Source organism: Prorops nasuta, unplaced genomic scaffold (genome assembly GCF_024137725.1).
Source record: "Prorops nasuta isolate Cenicafe-Biocafe unplaced genomic scaffold, Cenicafe_Pnas_1.2 PNAS00003, whole genome shotgun sequence".
NCBI lineage: Eukaryota > Metazoa > Arthropoda > Insecta > Hymenoptera > Bethylidae > Prorops > Prorops nasuta.
In genome coordinates, this window is record NW_027116800.1 from 12,279,306 (window position 1) to 12,292,482 (window position 13,177).

The following is a 13,177-nucleotide window of genomic DNA, read 5'->3' on the forward strand; positions in this document are numbered from 1 at the left end:
GGGGTATAAGCTGGTTAACGCAAATGGACGAAAAGCTTATTCGGTCTTTGCAATTTGGATGACCTTGCAAATGTGTTATCGAGTGACGGGGAGGAGTATGGAAAGTGGGGCGGATTAGACAGGATAAAAGGATTATAGGTGTGCAAGTGTTTCGTGGTCAGATCGACATTGAATTAGAATGAATCGTGTGGGATCGTTTCCATATGGATGGTTCTCGTGCAATTCACTGTTTACACCCCTTACTACAATTCCTATTATTTCAATTGACTCATGGATTTATTTGTCGATTTTTTCACTTATTTGGTAATTTTGGCCGATCTCATTGCTATTCGCAAGTTTAGAATTGAAAAAATAACTAAAGGTATGCAAGTGTTATGTAGTCAGATTGAAAAAGAAAACATGTGGAGTCGTTATTCCAATTGGCTGCTGAATTGGAATAAAAACGTGGGTTTATTTAATTTTTTTTCTCATTCAATTGATATAGTTTTTTTATTTAAACGCGATTTGCAAAAAAGATAAAACAATTAAGGGTTTGTAAATGTTTCGTGGTCAGATAGACATTGAATTAGGATGAATCATGTGGAATTGTTCCATATAAATTCGTTTCGTGCAATAATCTTCCTACGCCCTCTACTCACAATCCCGACTGATCCAATTGACATGTGAATTTATTTATGCATTTTTTTTCAGTTACTTGATACTGTTTCTCGATTTAGTCGCACATTGCAAATTTAAAAAGGACAAAATAATTATAGGCTTGGAAGTGCTTCGTGCACTGTCGACAGAGAATTGAGATACATCGCTTAGAATCGTTACTCAAATTGACTACTCAATTTGAATTGTCTCGTGGATCCATTTCTCCTTTTTGTCACTCTCACTGGATAGTCCTTTTTGACCTAGTGGCATCTAGTATATAGCCTTAGAAAAAACGAATTAAAGGTTTATCAGTGTTGCTCGGTTATGAGAATTAAAAGATAAATGATTTGTATCGTTTCCACAGGGATGATTTTTGTGCGATCTATGTCTTGAAACCACCCACATAGCCTACTTTCCTTATTAATTTATTCGATTAGTTAATTTACTAAATTTTTTCATCCACTCGGCAATCGTTTTCGATTTTATTACCATTCGCAAACTCAGAGGTAGATAGGCTATAAATATATAATAGGTATATATGAAAGAAACAAACTGAAATAATTATTTTGACACCTTCAAAGTAGTATGTACAAAAATACGAAACTTAGTAATAAATTTCTATATCACTTTAAGTTCTCTTTTTTTACAACTTTATTACGGAAATATAATATAATTTTTGAATTAATTGTTAATACATTTTCAATAAATGATGTGTTCATCCGTTCTTGCATAGCTTGGTCGAAATAATAGATCGGCAAAGAATTAAACATGCAAGTAGATGAAAGTGTTATGTCACAAAAAATTAATAATGAGATAATTCAATCTTTCTCCACTTACTAGTTTACTACCACAGTAGCAGCTAAACATATTAATTTAACTCCTTCATCAACTAGCATTTTCCAGTGTAGAGCAAAAAGCTTCCTCCAATACATTAATATTTAAAATAATATCTAATAAAATATATACATATATGTTTCATATTACTAAATGCAATATGTTTAAAACCCTGTAAAAATGGTTTTAGCACATTTATCTACTGATATCTTCAATTAAGATGAATCATGTACGATCATTTCCATATGGATGTTTTTGAGTAAACCATCCCACACCCCACAATCCCCATTATTCCAATTGACTAGTCAATAGGAATTACCTTGCATATCTATAGTAACTTTTCTTCTTTTTCTCCACTCACTTCACATTCCTTTTCGATCTAATCGCGATTCGCAAACTCACTGACTCCAGCTGGAAAAATAAATTTATCTTCTCACGATAGAAGTTTCATGCGTCGCGTCGCTTTGTTGCATTTGTACGAGAAATTCGAGTCGATCGAACGCAACTCGAGCAGTGTCAGGAATTCCAGTCGATCGAGAATTTAAAGTCTCGAGGATGGACTGAAACGAGAATAATTCATTCGAATTGAGAGTGGAATTTTTACTCGATACTACAACATACTTGTTCGGGGATGAAGGTAGATTTCATTTGGTCTTTGTGTCCCTATCAGCACGGGAGAAATTTGATTCGCAGCTGGCGTCATAAGCAAATAATGCGTTTATGCATTTGCATGATGCTCCCGTAACAATCTGAAACATCCAGCAACATCTGTGTTAGTGTTAAAGCATCAGTGTCGTTTCTGTTCAAGGATGCATAAGCGTTTATTACGATGCTGTAGCGTTTTGCACGCGGGAACCGAATAAAACGCTGTCAGTGTGTTGGTCCGACTGATTCTGATTGTGAGATCGCTGACAAACCACGCGAAATCTCTCTGCACGCTCCTCTCCATTTCAATGTGGTTGCGTCAAATTATTGCTTAAACCTCTTCTGCACCGTTTTCATTCTTGTATTTGGATTTGTACTTCTAACGAAGCGTTACTGTACTAGCTTGCAGCGTTTCGTCTGTGTATCTATCTCATTAAGAAATTATTTCGATCTTCTATTGAATATAGTATAACATATATATAGCTTCTGTATATGTATTTCTCATGCTCTTTTATTATTATTTATATGTTATTATATGCTTGTACTATCAGAGTGAGTGTAGACTTGGGGCTTTAGGGCAATGTTTTGTATCATCCATGTACCTATTTATCTTATTGGAAAATTACTGCAGCTTTAACCTTCCATCAAATGTAATACATTTTTTATTCAGTATACTTTTTATTAACGTATTGCAGCTCCCTTATTTTCTAGTTTTGTGTATCTGCGATAATAGTGAACAGAGTTTTCAGTACAATATTTTCTGCAAATATAAACTCTTTAATGAAAACTACAATGCGAAGTTAAAATAACACATCTTTCTTTGTGTAAAATTGTTGCTATAGAGGTTTTTACTAAAATTGAATTTTCACTACATATAAAACATTAATTTTTCCTACAAATTTATTAGTCAATTGAATTGTAAATTTAAAATAAAATTGCTTAAACCTAGAATCAATGTTTCTTTTGTTCTGTTAGTGCATGAACAATGATGTGGCAGCATTCGGTCAGTGTGTAGTATAAACTGGCTAGAATAGTATTAGCATTGACATCCTCTATTTAAAATCGGTACCGCCGGTTTGGGAAAACGAGAGTGTGGCAGTTTCTATTGGTGTGTCAGTGATTGCACTGGATGTATATGTATATATAGCATCACTGCAGGTTTACGGGCGGTGATTTCGCCAATGGCAACGACATCTCGGCGATTCCAGCCGCAATCAGATACCGCATCATTCCCCCTCCCCCTCACTCTATCACTACCTCTATCTCTCTCGGCATTGCTTTCTGTGATTGCAAGCGTCGGTAAAATTGTATTCCCACGTTTTCCCCACCCATTTCCGTTCATCTCCACATTCTACCCCACCCTCTCCTTATAAACCACATACTACATGAAGAAATGTCACTTGGAAAACTGCTAATAAGGATGGCCATCACTGTTATTATAATAGCATTAAACGGTTATGATTTTTGTATCAGACATGGAAGGCATATGCATTTTGTTATAATTTCCTTATTTTTCATGCGGTATATACACATGCATATATACGTTCGAAGAACTACTTAATTTAAAACAGTTATTTCCCTCCGTATACGAGTGATTAGTAAGTTGATATTTTCGTAGGATTTTCGAGGTCTCTGAGTAAATTGGAGGAGTTTCGAGGGAAAATTTTGGAGAGGGGAGGAATAGTGGAAGACAGAGATTTAATGGAACGGGAGGGCAATACTCGAAGCCTTTCACGAAATGTCAATGTTAGTCTTTCCGGATTGTCCAATCGTTTAACGCCAGATATGTTCCGAGATGTGGAGAATGTCAACGGAATTAACAGAGCTACTTTGACAAATGGGCGAAAGCACCCTCCAGTAACGTTTGACCGCTCTTGAAATCAATTGGGTACATTTGTAGATACGATCGAATCAGCATTGATTTGTCTTGTTGGTAATCAATTATTTTATTTATTCGGCTGAAATATTATAAATATTTGATTAAAAACTCTAATAGTTTAATAAGGTTTATTTCTTGAATTAATTCCACAATAATTTACTACTTATTTTACATGCACAATTTGAAAGCTTCATATGGACTGAAAACACTTGACACTTGTGTGGGATATAGCCGCATGTACACATTATACATACATATACACACATACATACTAAAGAGAAAGGGTAGTTAGCGAGCTTCTACGAATTCATGAAGCTTCTACGTTTAAGCTAATTTAATTAATTAATTGTACGTCGTCTCGTAGAACCAAGTCGACAATAGCACATGCAACCCTCGGCTCACTGTCACGTTTTGGAGATTATGGAGTCTCTTCGTTCTCTCCACTATCTCCCCCCCCCCCCCTCTCTCTCTTTCTCTCATTTTGTAATTCAACTTTTGAAGAGAAATATCTATTCTTTATCATCGGCTTTACCAAGCATAATTTCTATTCTCCTTGCAAGTAATTCAAATAGCATTATCGTAACTTACTTAAACTCTTATATAAATAATACAAGGTTTAAAAAGAATTCAATAGATATATCGAAGATTTTCTATTGAGAAAATTCAAAATTTATGTGAGATACCCAATAAACGAATTCTGGCGAATTTCTGTAAGCTACCATTAAGAAAATACATGAATGTAGATGGAAAAATGTGAAATATGTTGATTAGCAAGTAAAGGTAGTGAAAGATTAGAGTGCATCTAGGAAAATTCATTGGATGCTTTCTCGTGCTTTTGTAGCATCAAGTCCCATTTGAAAATCGACTCGAAATGCAGTGGATTCTCCAACTGGCTTATCGTACAGGCCCCAACTCCTCTTCGAGGGTTCTTCACCCTCGAGGATCGCGACGCCCTTCAGGTTAAGCCACCGCGAGGTGATGCTTTCACTCCCTCTATACCACACTATAGGTACCATTACTCTCCCTACTTTTTCTCTCTTTCTAACCACTCCTTTCTTTTTCTATTTACAGAACATACTTGTAAAGACTTCCGGTGTACCCAGAACAAATTCTGCATCGCAACTGATTTATTGTGCGACGGTGTCAATCATTGCGGCGATAGCTCTGATGAGACATCGACCCTCTGTTCAAGTGAGTACTTTTTCTAACTTTCCTAAACAGTTTGAGGTAACAAGTTTTACTCTTTCTGATTATTCAACAGCTAAGGTATTCATGCAGAAATAACTATTAAACTATTTTCGAAAAAGAATTTCCTTAATTTATTTTTCATCTTCCTGCAACGATAGACAGATTCTTAATTTAATATTAAATGGTTTTAAAATAAGTGAATTATTATTCAACTATATCCCCTAAAGGGTACACATATGAAAATTGCATAAAGTGTACTCTAGCTTTAGGCATTCCAATTAATGTATCGATACTGAGGGTGTAGAATATTTTTATATTACAAAATTTATTGAAGTGAACCGTTATTTCTAACCTTTTAAAACTATAAATATCTTATACCAGTAAAGTTACATCGATGGTTCAGTTAAATCAATGGTTTACACGATGCTCTCCTCTCCTATTTAATACAAAGTGATAATGATGTATTAATACGATTTAGTATATTACATGAAATTATTATATTTACTTCGGTGATAAATAAGAGCGTTCCAAAATAATTTGTTTCTATATATTCATTTCATTCTACAGTGTAATGCATTTTTTACTATTCGTATTATGGGATAATTCACACTATGATTCCTCTATAGATATGTTCCCGCCTCGCCGTCCCTTCTATGTATAACATAATAGACATAAAAAATAAATGAGCATATTCATATACATAGTTATCGTTCAAAGATTATTGTCTCGTAATTAATTTTTTATGTAAAAATATTTTATCAAGGCAAGAACACACGTCGAGAAGGAAATTATAGTATGAATCATGCTAAAGTACGTAGAAAAGATGTGTAACGAGTTTTGCAATTTCACGACTCAAATAATGTCTAAAATTTAAATTACTCTTGATAATGTATACATTTTTTCACAGACACTGAAGCCTCGACGATTTTAGGGATAGAGACGACATGGTTCGCTGTTATTTTGGTTTTTCTCATCCTAAGTACGGCTGGCTTGGTCGCTGTTGGTGTTCTCTGCTTTTGCAGGCAACGCGTAGCCACACCGAGGCATCCGCAAAACGCACACAATGCCCAAACACACCCTCCAGCCAACTTCCCATGTGAGTCATCAGAGATCAATCAAAATAATTATTTCGATCTCATTGTTCTTCTTATTTTGCATAAATATCACTCTTCTGTACTGCCGTGTTAATAATAGAAGTCGTAATTGACATTTATGATATTTCGAAATAATGTAACCTTTACAAATTAAAACACATGTCCATGCATGAACAATTTACAAAAATTTTATGCGATATGAATTATTTGGAAAGGAAATAAGATGCAACAGCGGAGATTTCACAAGTACATATTTAGAGTAAAGATGTAGATATAGGTGCAGAAAAATAAAAATATAAAAAATTGCATATACTACTTCTATTCTTAATATAGCAATATAAGCTTCTAAATCTGTATAGCATTTTTCATTACTCATTATTCATAGTGTTTTTGTTATATGTACTATTTTTAAAATGTTATAATTACAAATTTTTTATTCATTTTCTAAAGTTATTATTCTACTATTATCTCTCTGTCACTTGTTTCTGAAGGCACTCAAACTTTAACGAATTTTCTTGTATTCATTTATTTACGAATCGAGAGGTCTGACCAATGACGATCTATTTTTAATATGGTCCTTTTTCGGATATGAGTAAAGTATTGATTACATAGATTTAAAAGTTTTCTTAACACTGCCTAATGAGCTAAATTATTACTATATGAAGTTTATATGTTAAATTCATTTTAATTTTTTTTTTTTTTTTTTTAATTTATTACTATTAATAATTTATATTTGACAAAGCCAATGTGTTCTAATTTTCAATGCACAGACACGAATAAGTAGAATATTAGAGCATAGTATATTTTTGAAATAAGAGTATAGCTCAGTTATCCAAAGTATAAATAATTGATTGGGCTTGAAAATAAACTGGTAGTAAGAATTACGCAAATACTCCTTTCACAGCGACCCAGTTTGCTTATTTATGAAATCTGCTGATATAAACGAGTGAAACAAGAGGTCAATGAAGGTATAATGAAATTAAGGAATCAGGTTTTTCCGGTATGTCTATGGGATAGAAAAAAATAACCCAAATGCCATATTAAGGAATTTGCGCATTGACCGTGTTACATTAAAAAAAAGGGACAGGTTTGACTAGAAAGTAGGTAAATATTGGAAGAATTACGCGGTCACCAGTTTTAGTACTCATCGCTGAAGCCTAAAAGGAAAATCCACTTCCAATCAGCATGAGTCTCGCAAGATACTCGTAACAGTTACTATGCATTCAAGTTATGCAAGATTTTATTAGATAATTTGTATTATTCTATATGACGTATCTCAAACCCTTACCATATTCTCTACACGGCTTTGAATGAGTCGTAAAATTGAAAAAAATATTTAACAAAATTTTCTTACCGTTGAACTTGAGATCAGGTTATTTGACATTTTTTTCATGTGGAGTGGCAATAATTTTTTTATCAGAGATATGTTTCTAAATTATTAGCGAGTAAAAAAATAGAGGAAATGAGAAAATATATGTAGGAAAACTACACTTCCAGACGAGACTGGAACAGAGAGTGAGGTGACCTTAGAGGCAAGAGTGCTAATAAATTTCAGAACGTTCGCTGTTATCAAGTCGACACGCGCCATTAAATTTGCACCCTTTCGGGATTGGCTCTGTAGGGAAAACATAACATGGACTTGTTAAAATCTGAAAATATACACATACCGAAACTTTTAACCCTTCAATTAGACCATAAACCTGATGATTACAAAAAACTAGTTGTAAAAGCCAGTTGAAATAAACTCATTTATCATCCGTGAACAATGTTCTATAAATAGTTTTCCGTGTAATATTTTTCTCTGATAAAAAGTATGAGAATTGCACAAGGTGAATAATATTTTTTTATATTTTTTAATATATTACATTTCCCGATAATAAATTCATGCTTCGTGCATTATTCTTATATTGCAAAAGTTTTTGATTTCTCAAAAGTTTTTCAATTTGCAAGAATGATAGCTCGAATGAAATATATATAGAATTATCACTGCCTCTCTACAATGAGTTTTCAGAACTCAATTTCCAAATGGCTTGTACGTGTGTTATGTTTAGCTGATTATCATTGAAATTGGTTTTATTCCGAGTAATCAATAAAGCATGACAGATGCGTCTCTATACGTTTCGTTCGTACACAGAGAACACACACATTTTAACAGCACTAATACCAATTTATGTCTGCTTATTTAAATTTATTTTAATAATAACCAAAACTTTCTTTCTTCGTTAATTAAATGTTCATGCAGCTTAATTCAATGTTTGTTACAAACCTTACAATCGTTCATCAAGACCCTTGCTCTATTTATAAATTTATTATAATTATAATGTTACATTAAAAGTGTATTTTTTTTAAAGTTGCTCCCAATAGTCTCTTCTAGTTTTTGCATTCCGCTATCGACTTTGGAGAGCATTATCCACTTCGTCGAGCCAGACGTTTTATCTTTTTCACGGTCTGGTGTTCGAATACTTTGCTCTTTTCCCCCGTTCCTTTTTCTTTTTCTTCATCTTCCCCTCCCCACACCGCATACATGCATAATGCGCCTATACTACTTTCAAGATGCACGAAAATCCTGATGTTTCCACGACTCTTGTATTCCCTGCAATCTAATAAACCATGACACAAGTTTCTACTCGAATACTTCAGTCTTTTCTTACGAGCAAAAATATTACTCTTCTTCCATGTCAGATAAACCAAATTTGAGAAATAAAAAGAAGTATCTCAAATGCACACAGCTCTTAAAATTCGGTACTTAACAGTTTATTTTTCTTTTTTAAATTAATTATTATTTGAATTACATTGCATATTTTTCACGTTTCTCACACAAAATGGCGCATAAATACGTGGTTAATTTATTTATAAGAAAATAAAGAAAGGTTGACTGCTAATGTAAACGAAATTTTAAAGAATGCAGTAGCATATCCCTGAATCCTAAAATTTTAATTATAATTATAAATTATTATAAGTTTTTGATCACACAACGACCGTCTACTAGCGCACGTTACATATATTTTTTCTCACATTTCTCATAGTCCGGCGCGTAAACGTGCAGTTGGTTTGTTTAAAAAGGAAGAAAAAAACTTGATGCGCACGAATGATGAATCGATTTCACCGGGCTTTAACATGGGGGATGGAGAAACTGTATCGAGGAAAGTAGAAATAGCGGAGAAAGAAGAAGATAACGATTTCGGCAAGAGTGGATGAGCACGAATGGACTTTGGCCCGGATCCAAAAGAACGCGATTTTACGGTGCCTTTTTACATACGCCGTAAAATGGCCCAACCTAGCAATACTTCCTGACTTTCCAGCTCCACACGTTGAATTTCCGTTCAGTTTAGGTAAATACCCAAATTACGACAAACATTAATGCGTATGTATTTTCTTGTACGTTTTCATTCAAATCGATTGACTTATTTTTCAATCAACACATTATCAATATAGGGTATTTATTCCTTTTTATAGAAGAAAAATAAACCAGTGATACAACAATGAAAGCGATGGACGATGGAATGACTTTTCTTAAGATCAATTTTCTTGATAATTACGTAGGTGCGCGTAACGGGGACAAATATTCAGATGCGTTCCTGCATCTTAACACACACATCTCCGATAGTCATTCTCATTCCAAACGCATGCAGAACGAAAGTTCAGAATGTTTGGGAAGCTTCTGTGAAATTGAATGAGGTTTCACCTTCTACTTATATCTTTCTTCCACAGGAAGTACTAAATACTTTCGCGTGCTCTTATTAACTCAAAATATATAATCAATTTTCAAATCGAAAACCAGTATCTCTTTGATATTCCATAAGAATATTAAGTGGCTTTAATCAGGACACTGATTTCAGACTGATCGAGACGGTAGTAAAATATTTAAGGATATTTTAATGCTATCAAATTTGACGAGTTGCATTTTAGCGGACATAGTCATTTCCTGTAACAACATAATCAGTGCACTAATTTCCAAATCAAATTTGAGAGCTAGGCAAAAGTTTGCACATTATTCAAAGCAGCCTTCGATGTCAGTGATGCTAGTCACGCGATCAACTTCCGCTATCTTGTCGGTGCCAGAAATTCGAAATAACTTTTATAATTACCTTAATTGCTATTCTTCATTGTAGATAAAATTTGGTAGTCATTGAAGATTTTCCGCAGTGGAAATGTTAAGATTTTTTGCAAAATAAAGGAATAATGCTTAAACGATAGTTGCACGTAGTTTTAACTGAAGAACATTGGCAAGTACGTATAAATAATAATAGTGTGTTTTTTCAATTGGGCGTCATTTTGCACTTAAATAAAAAATTTCAAATATAGACAAAATATCTGCCCAAAACATAATCTATATACGCAATATAAAAACCGTTCCTACATAAAACGTTCCAACCTCTCAAATTGAGGCTGGGAACGCAATAGCAACGTTTTCGACACTCTTCTGTTATGTGGGAGACTTGTGTGTATTAATATTGGCCGATGATATCGGCCGATCGTTGTCCAAGGGTTATGAAAAAAAGATGCAATCGTCTGACAATTTTCCTCCGATTATGTCCTAGTCTGTACGTGACTAAAAAGATACAATCATACAACAATGTTCACGTCGATCGTGTCCTGACCTGTACATGGCTTTAACTGAAAGAAACATAGGCGTTATAAAAAATTAACAGATTATATAAAGTCTATTAACGAGTAATAATTGTCATTCTTATACATCTAAGATACACGAGAAGAGAATGTAGTAACAAAGATACCAAATTGTTAAGACGATTATACATGACAATGTAGCCAGGGCTCGCTAATTTCTCCAAATACGTTTTTGGTATAGCTAATATAAAGGGTGACATATTTCAAATAGTACACAGTAAAAAATCTCGTGTCTGTGGTTTGAAATAAAAAATTATTGAAAACAAACATTGAATAGGTCTGGTATACAAACGGGGGGGGGGGGGGTATGAGATATTACAATCATTAGTTTAGATTTGAACAGTTGTTTGCACATCACGTGAAGGAGAAATTAATTTTCTTAAACTGCCTCCCGTATTTTTTATTAAATATTGATGAAGCTTATTTTGAGAGCTATGATGATAATGATGAACCATTTGATTCAGGCGTTTATGAGATACTTCGATTTTAAATTACAGGTAATTGAACAAGTGTATAGCGTAATGGCTGCGCACGCATACTATCTGAGAAAAGCTCAAACTTTATTTATTTACAATTTCATGAAAATTCATACATTCTAAATACATTAATGAAATGATACCTTGTACATAATTAGAATATTTTGGAAATCTGTCGGACTAGGTTATAGGAACATGTAATTAAACATAATAGGCACCTAGGGTAATCAAAAGCATGCAGATATTACCTTCCCATTAGCTTCAAAAATGTTCAACATCAAATCAATGCTACCATCTTATGTTCTCCTCGAAGTCACATCATTTTTCTGTGAAATGTCTTTTCATATTTCTCATTTACGAGATTTCTGACAATATTGTTTAAAATGGCCAGGCCTTTGTATTGTTGACGCTTCATACTCGAAAGCTTATTATAACGACGCCCTAAAATGTTTGAATGTGAAAATGAATTTATTTCTATATAAGCCATCTAAAGAAATAATTTCTTTCTTAAAAACAGTTTTTCGAGTCTATATACAAAAGAGCTTTGAAAAGGTTCCAATAAAAAAAATTGACATTTCTTACATTTAACAAAATTATATTTTCTTATGTGGTATTCCTCTATACTTTGAGATATGTTAAATTCTTCACCCTGTATATTAGACTTTTATACATCTCGAAGCGAATATATATGCAGTGCTGGTGTAGAAAAGCTTCCGGAACGATTAATAATATTGATTATTTTGAGAAATGTTAAAAAGAAAAATACCCAATAAAATCTGTTATTTCGCTATATTTGTTTAACTTTAGAGAACATACTGAAGGCCATGAGAAGGATACCTTGAGTTTTTTATAATAAAATCACGTAATTCTTTTCCTAATCTCTTGTAGGTTATCTCACGTGTTTTCTAAAACCCTCTTTTCATTTTTTTCTTTTATCTGTAGTCTTTTACGATATTTTCGTTTTGAACATATACGTAGGTGATGAAAGACTACGTGTGCTTATGTGTAGTGGTCGCGCACATTGCTCAGCGAAATCTGCAACTGTATGCAATTTCAAGTCAAGCTATCTCATAATCAATTGGATTAATTAAAACATTAAATAGAATATTTCTGAAATCTCCTGAGATAAGCTACAAAAATATGTAAAAAGAAATAGGAGGGTTCCTTTAAAAAATTGTAGGTGACCTCCATATGCCTTTCAGTACGCTTCCCTGTAAAATCAATATAGCCATCCAATACATTCTTTATTCATTTTATTTGAATCATTTTTCAATAAATCAAAATATTTTCTAAGAATTTTAACCATCCCGGGACTTTTTATAGCACCGTATACAATTATTGTATTTACATACGAAAATGTTCTGTCAAGAATGATAAAATTTTAAATGGTGCTGATAATATACTGAACAACTAGATATTCTCGTTTCAATGTCATTGGTTAGAGTATACAATTCCTAAATTTTAGCTTTATACGTCTTTTATCTATAGTGAGAAAATAGATGCAGTACAGCTTGTGTAATCGACGCATGGCCAGATGAATAAACATAATATTAAGAATGCGAGGGTTAGCTACCCAAGATAATAACTTAAAAGAATCTAATGAATCTCAGCTGTCACTGAACAGAAGCACTTAGCATACAACTGTTAATATTTCAAGTTGAGTATCGAAAGTAGCAAAAACCAGTTCTCCATGCATAAAAATTGTCTGATGTACTAAAATTGTTTATATTAGGTTTCTTCCAGCATCTCACTGAAATTCGTTCATTAAACCATCACATTTTTGCGCAGAACCAGGA

At 33.3% G+C, this 13,177-nt stretch overlaps 1 protein-coding gene across 1 annotated transcript in view; it reads left to right on the forward strand.

The window, feature by feature from the left end:
* Positions 1–13,177, forward strand: part of LOC136784706 (uncharacterized) — a 116,671-nt gene that overhangs the window by 100,200 nt on the left and 3,294 nt on the right. Inside the window, exons 4-5 of the mRNA XM_066745569.1 lie at positions 5,066–5,185; positions 6,090–6,278. Of these exons, the coding sequence (XP_066601666.1) occupies positions 5,066–5,185; positions 6,090–6,278 (309 nt within the window). The remainder of the gene's footprint in view (positions 1–5,065; positions 5,186–6,089; positions 6,279–13,177) is intronic.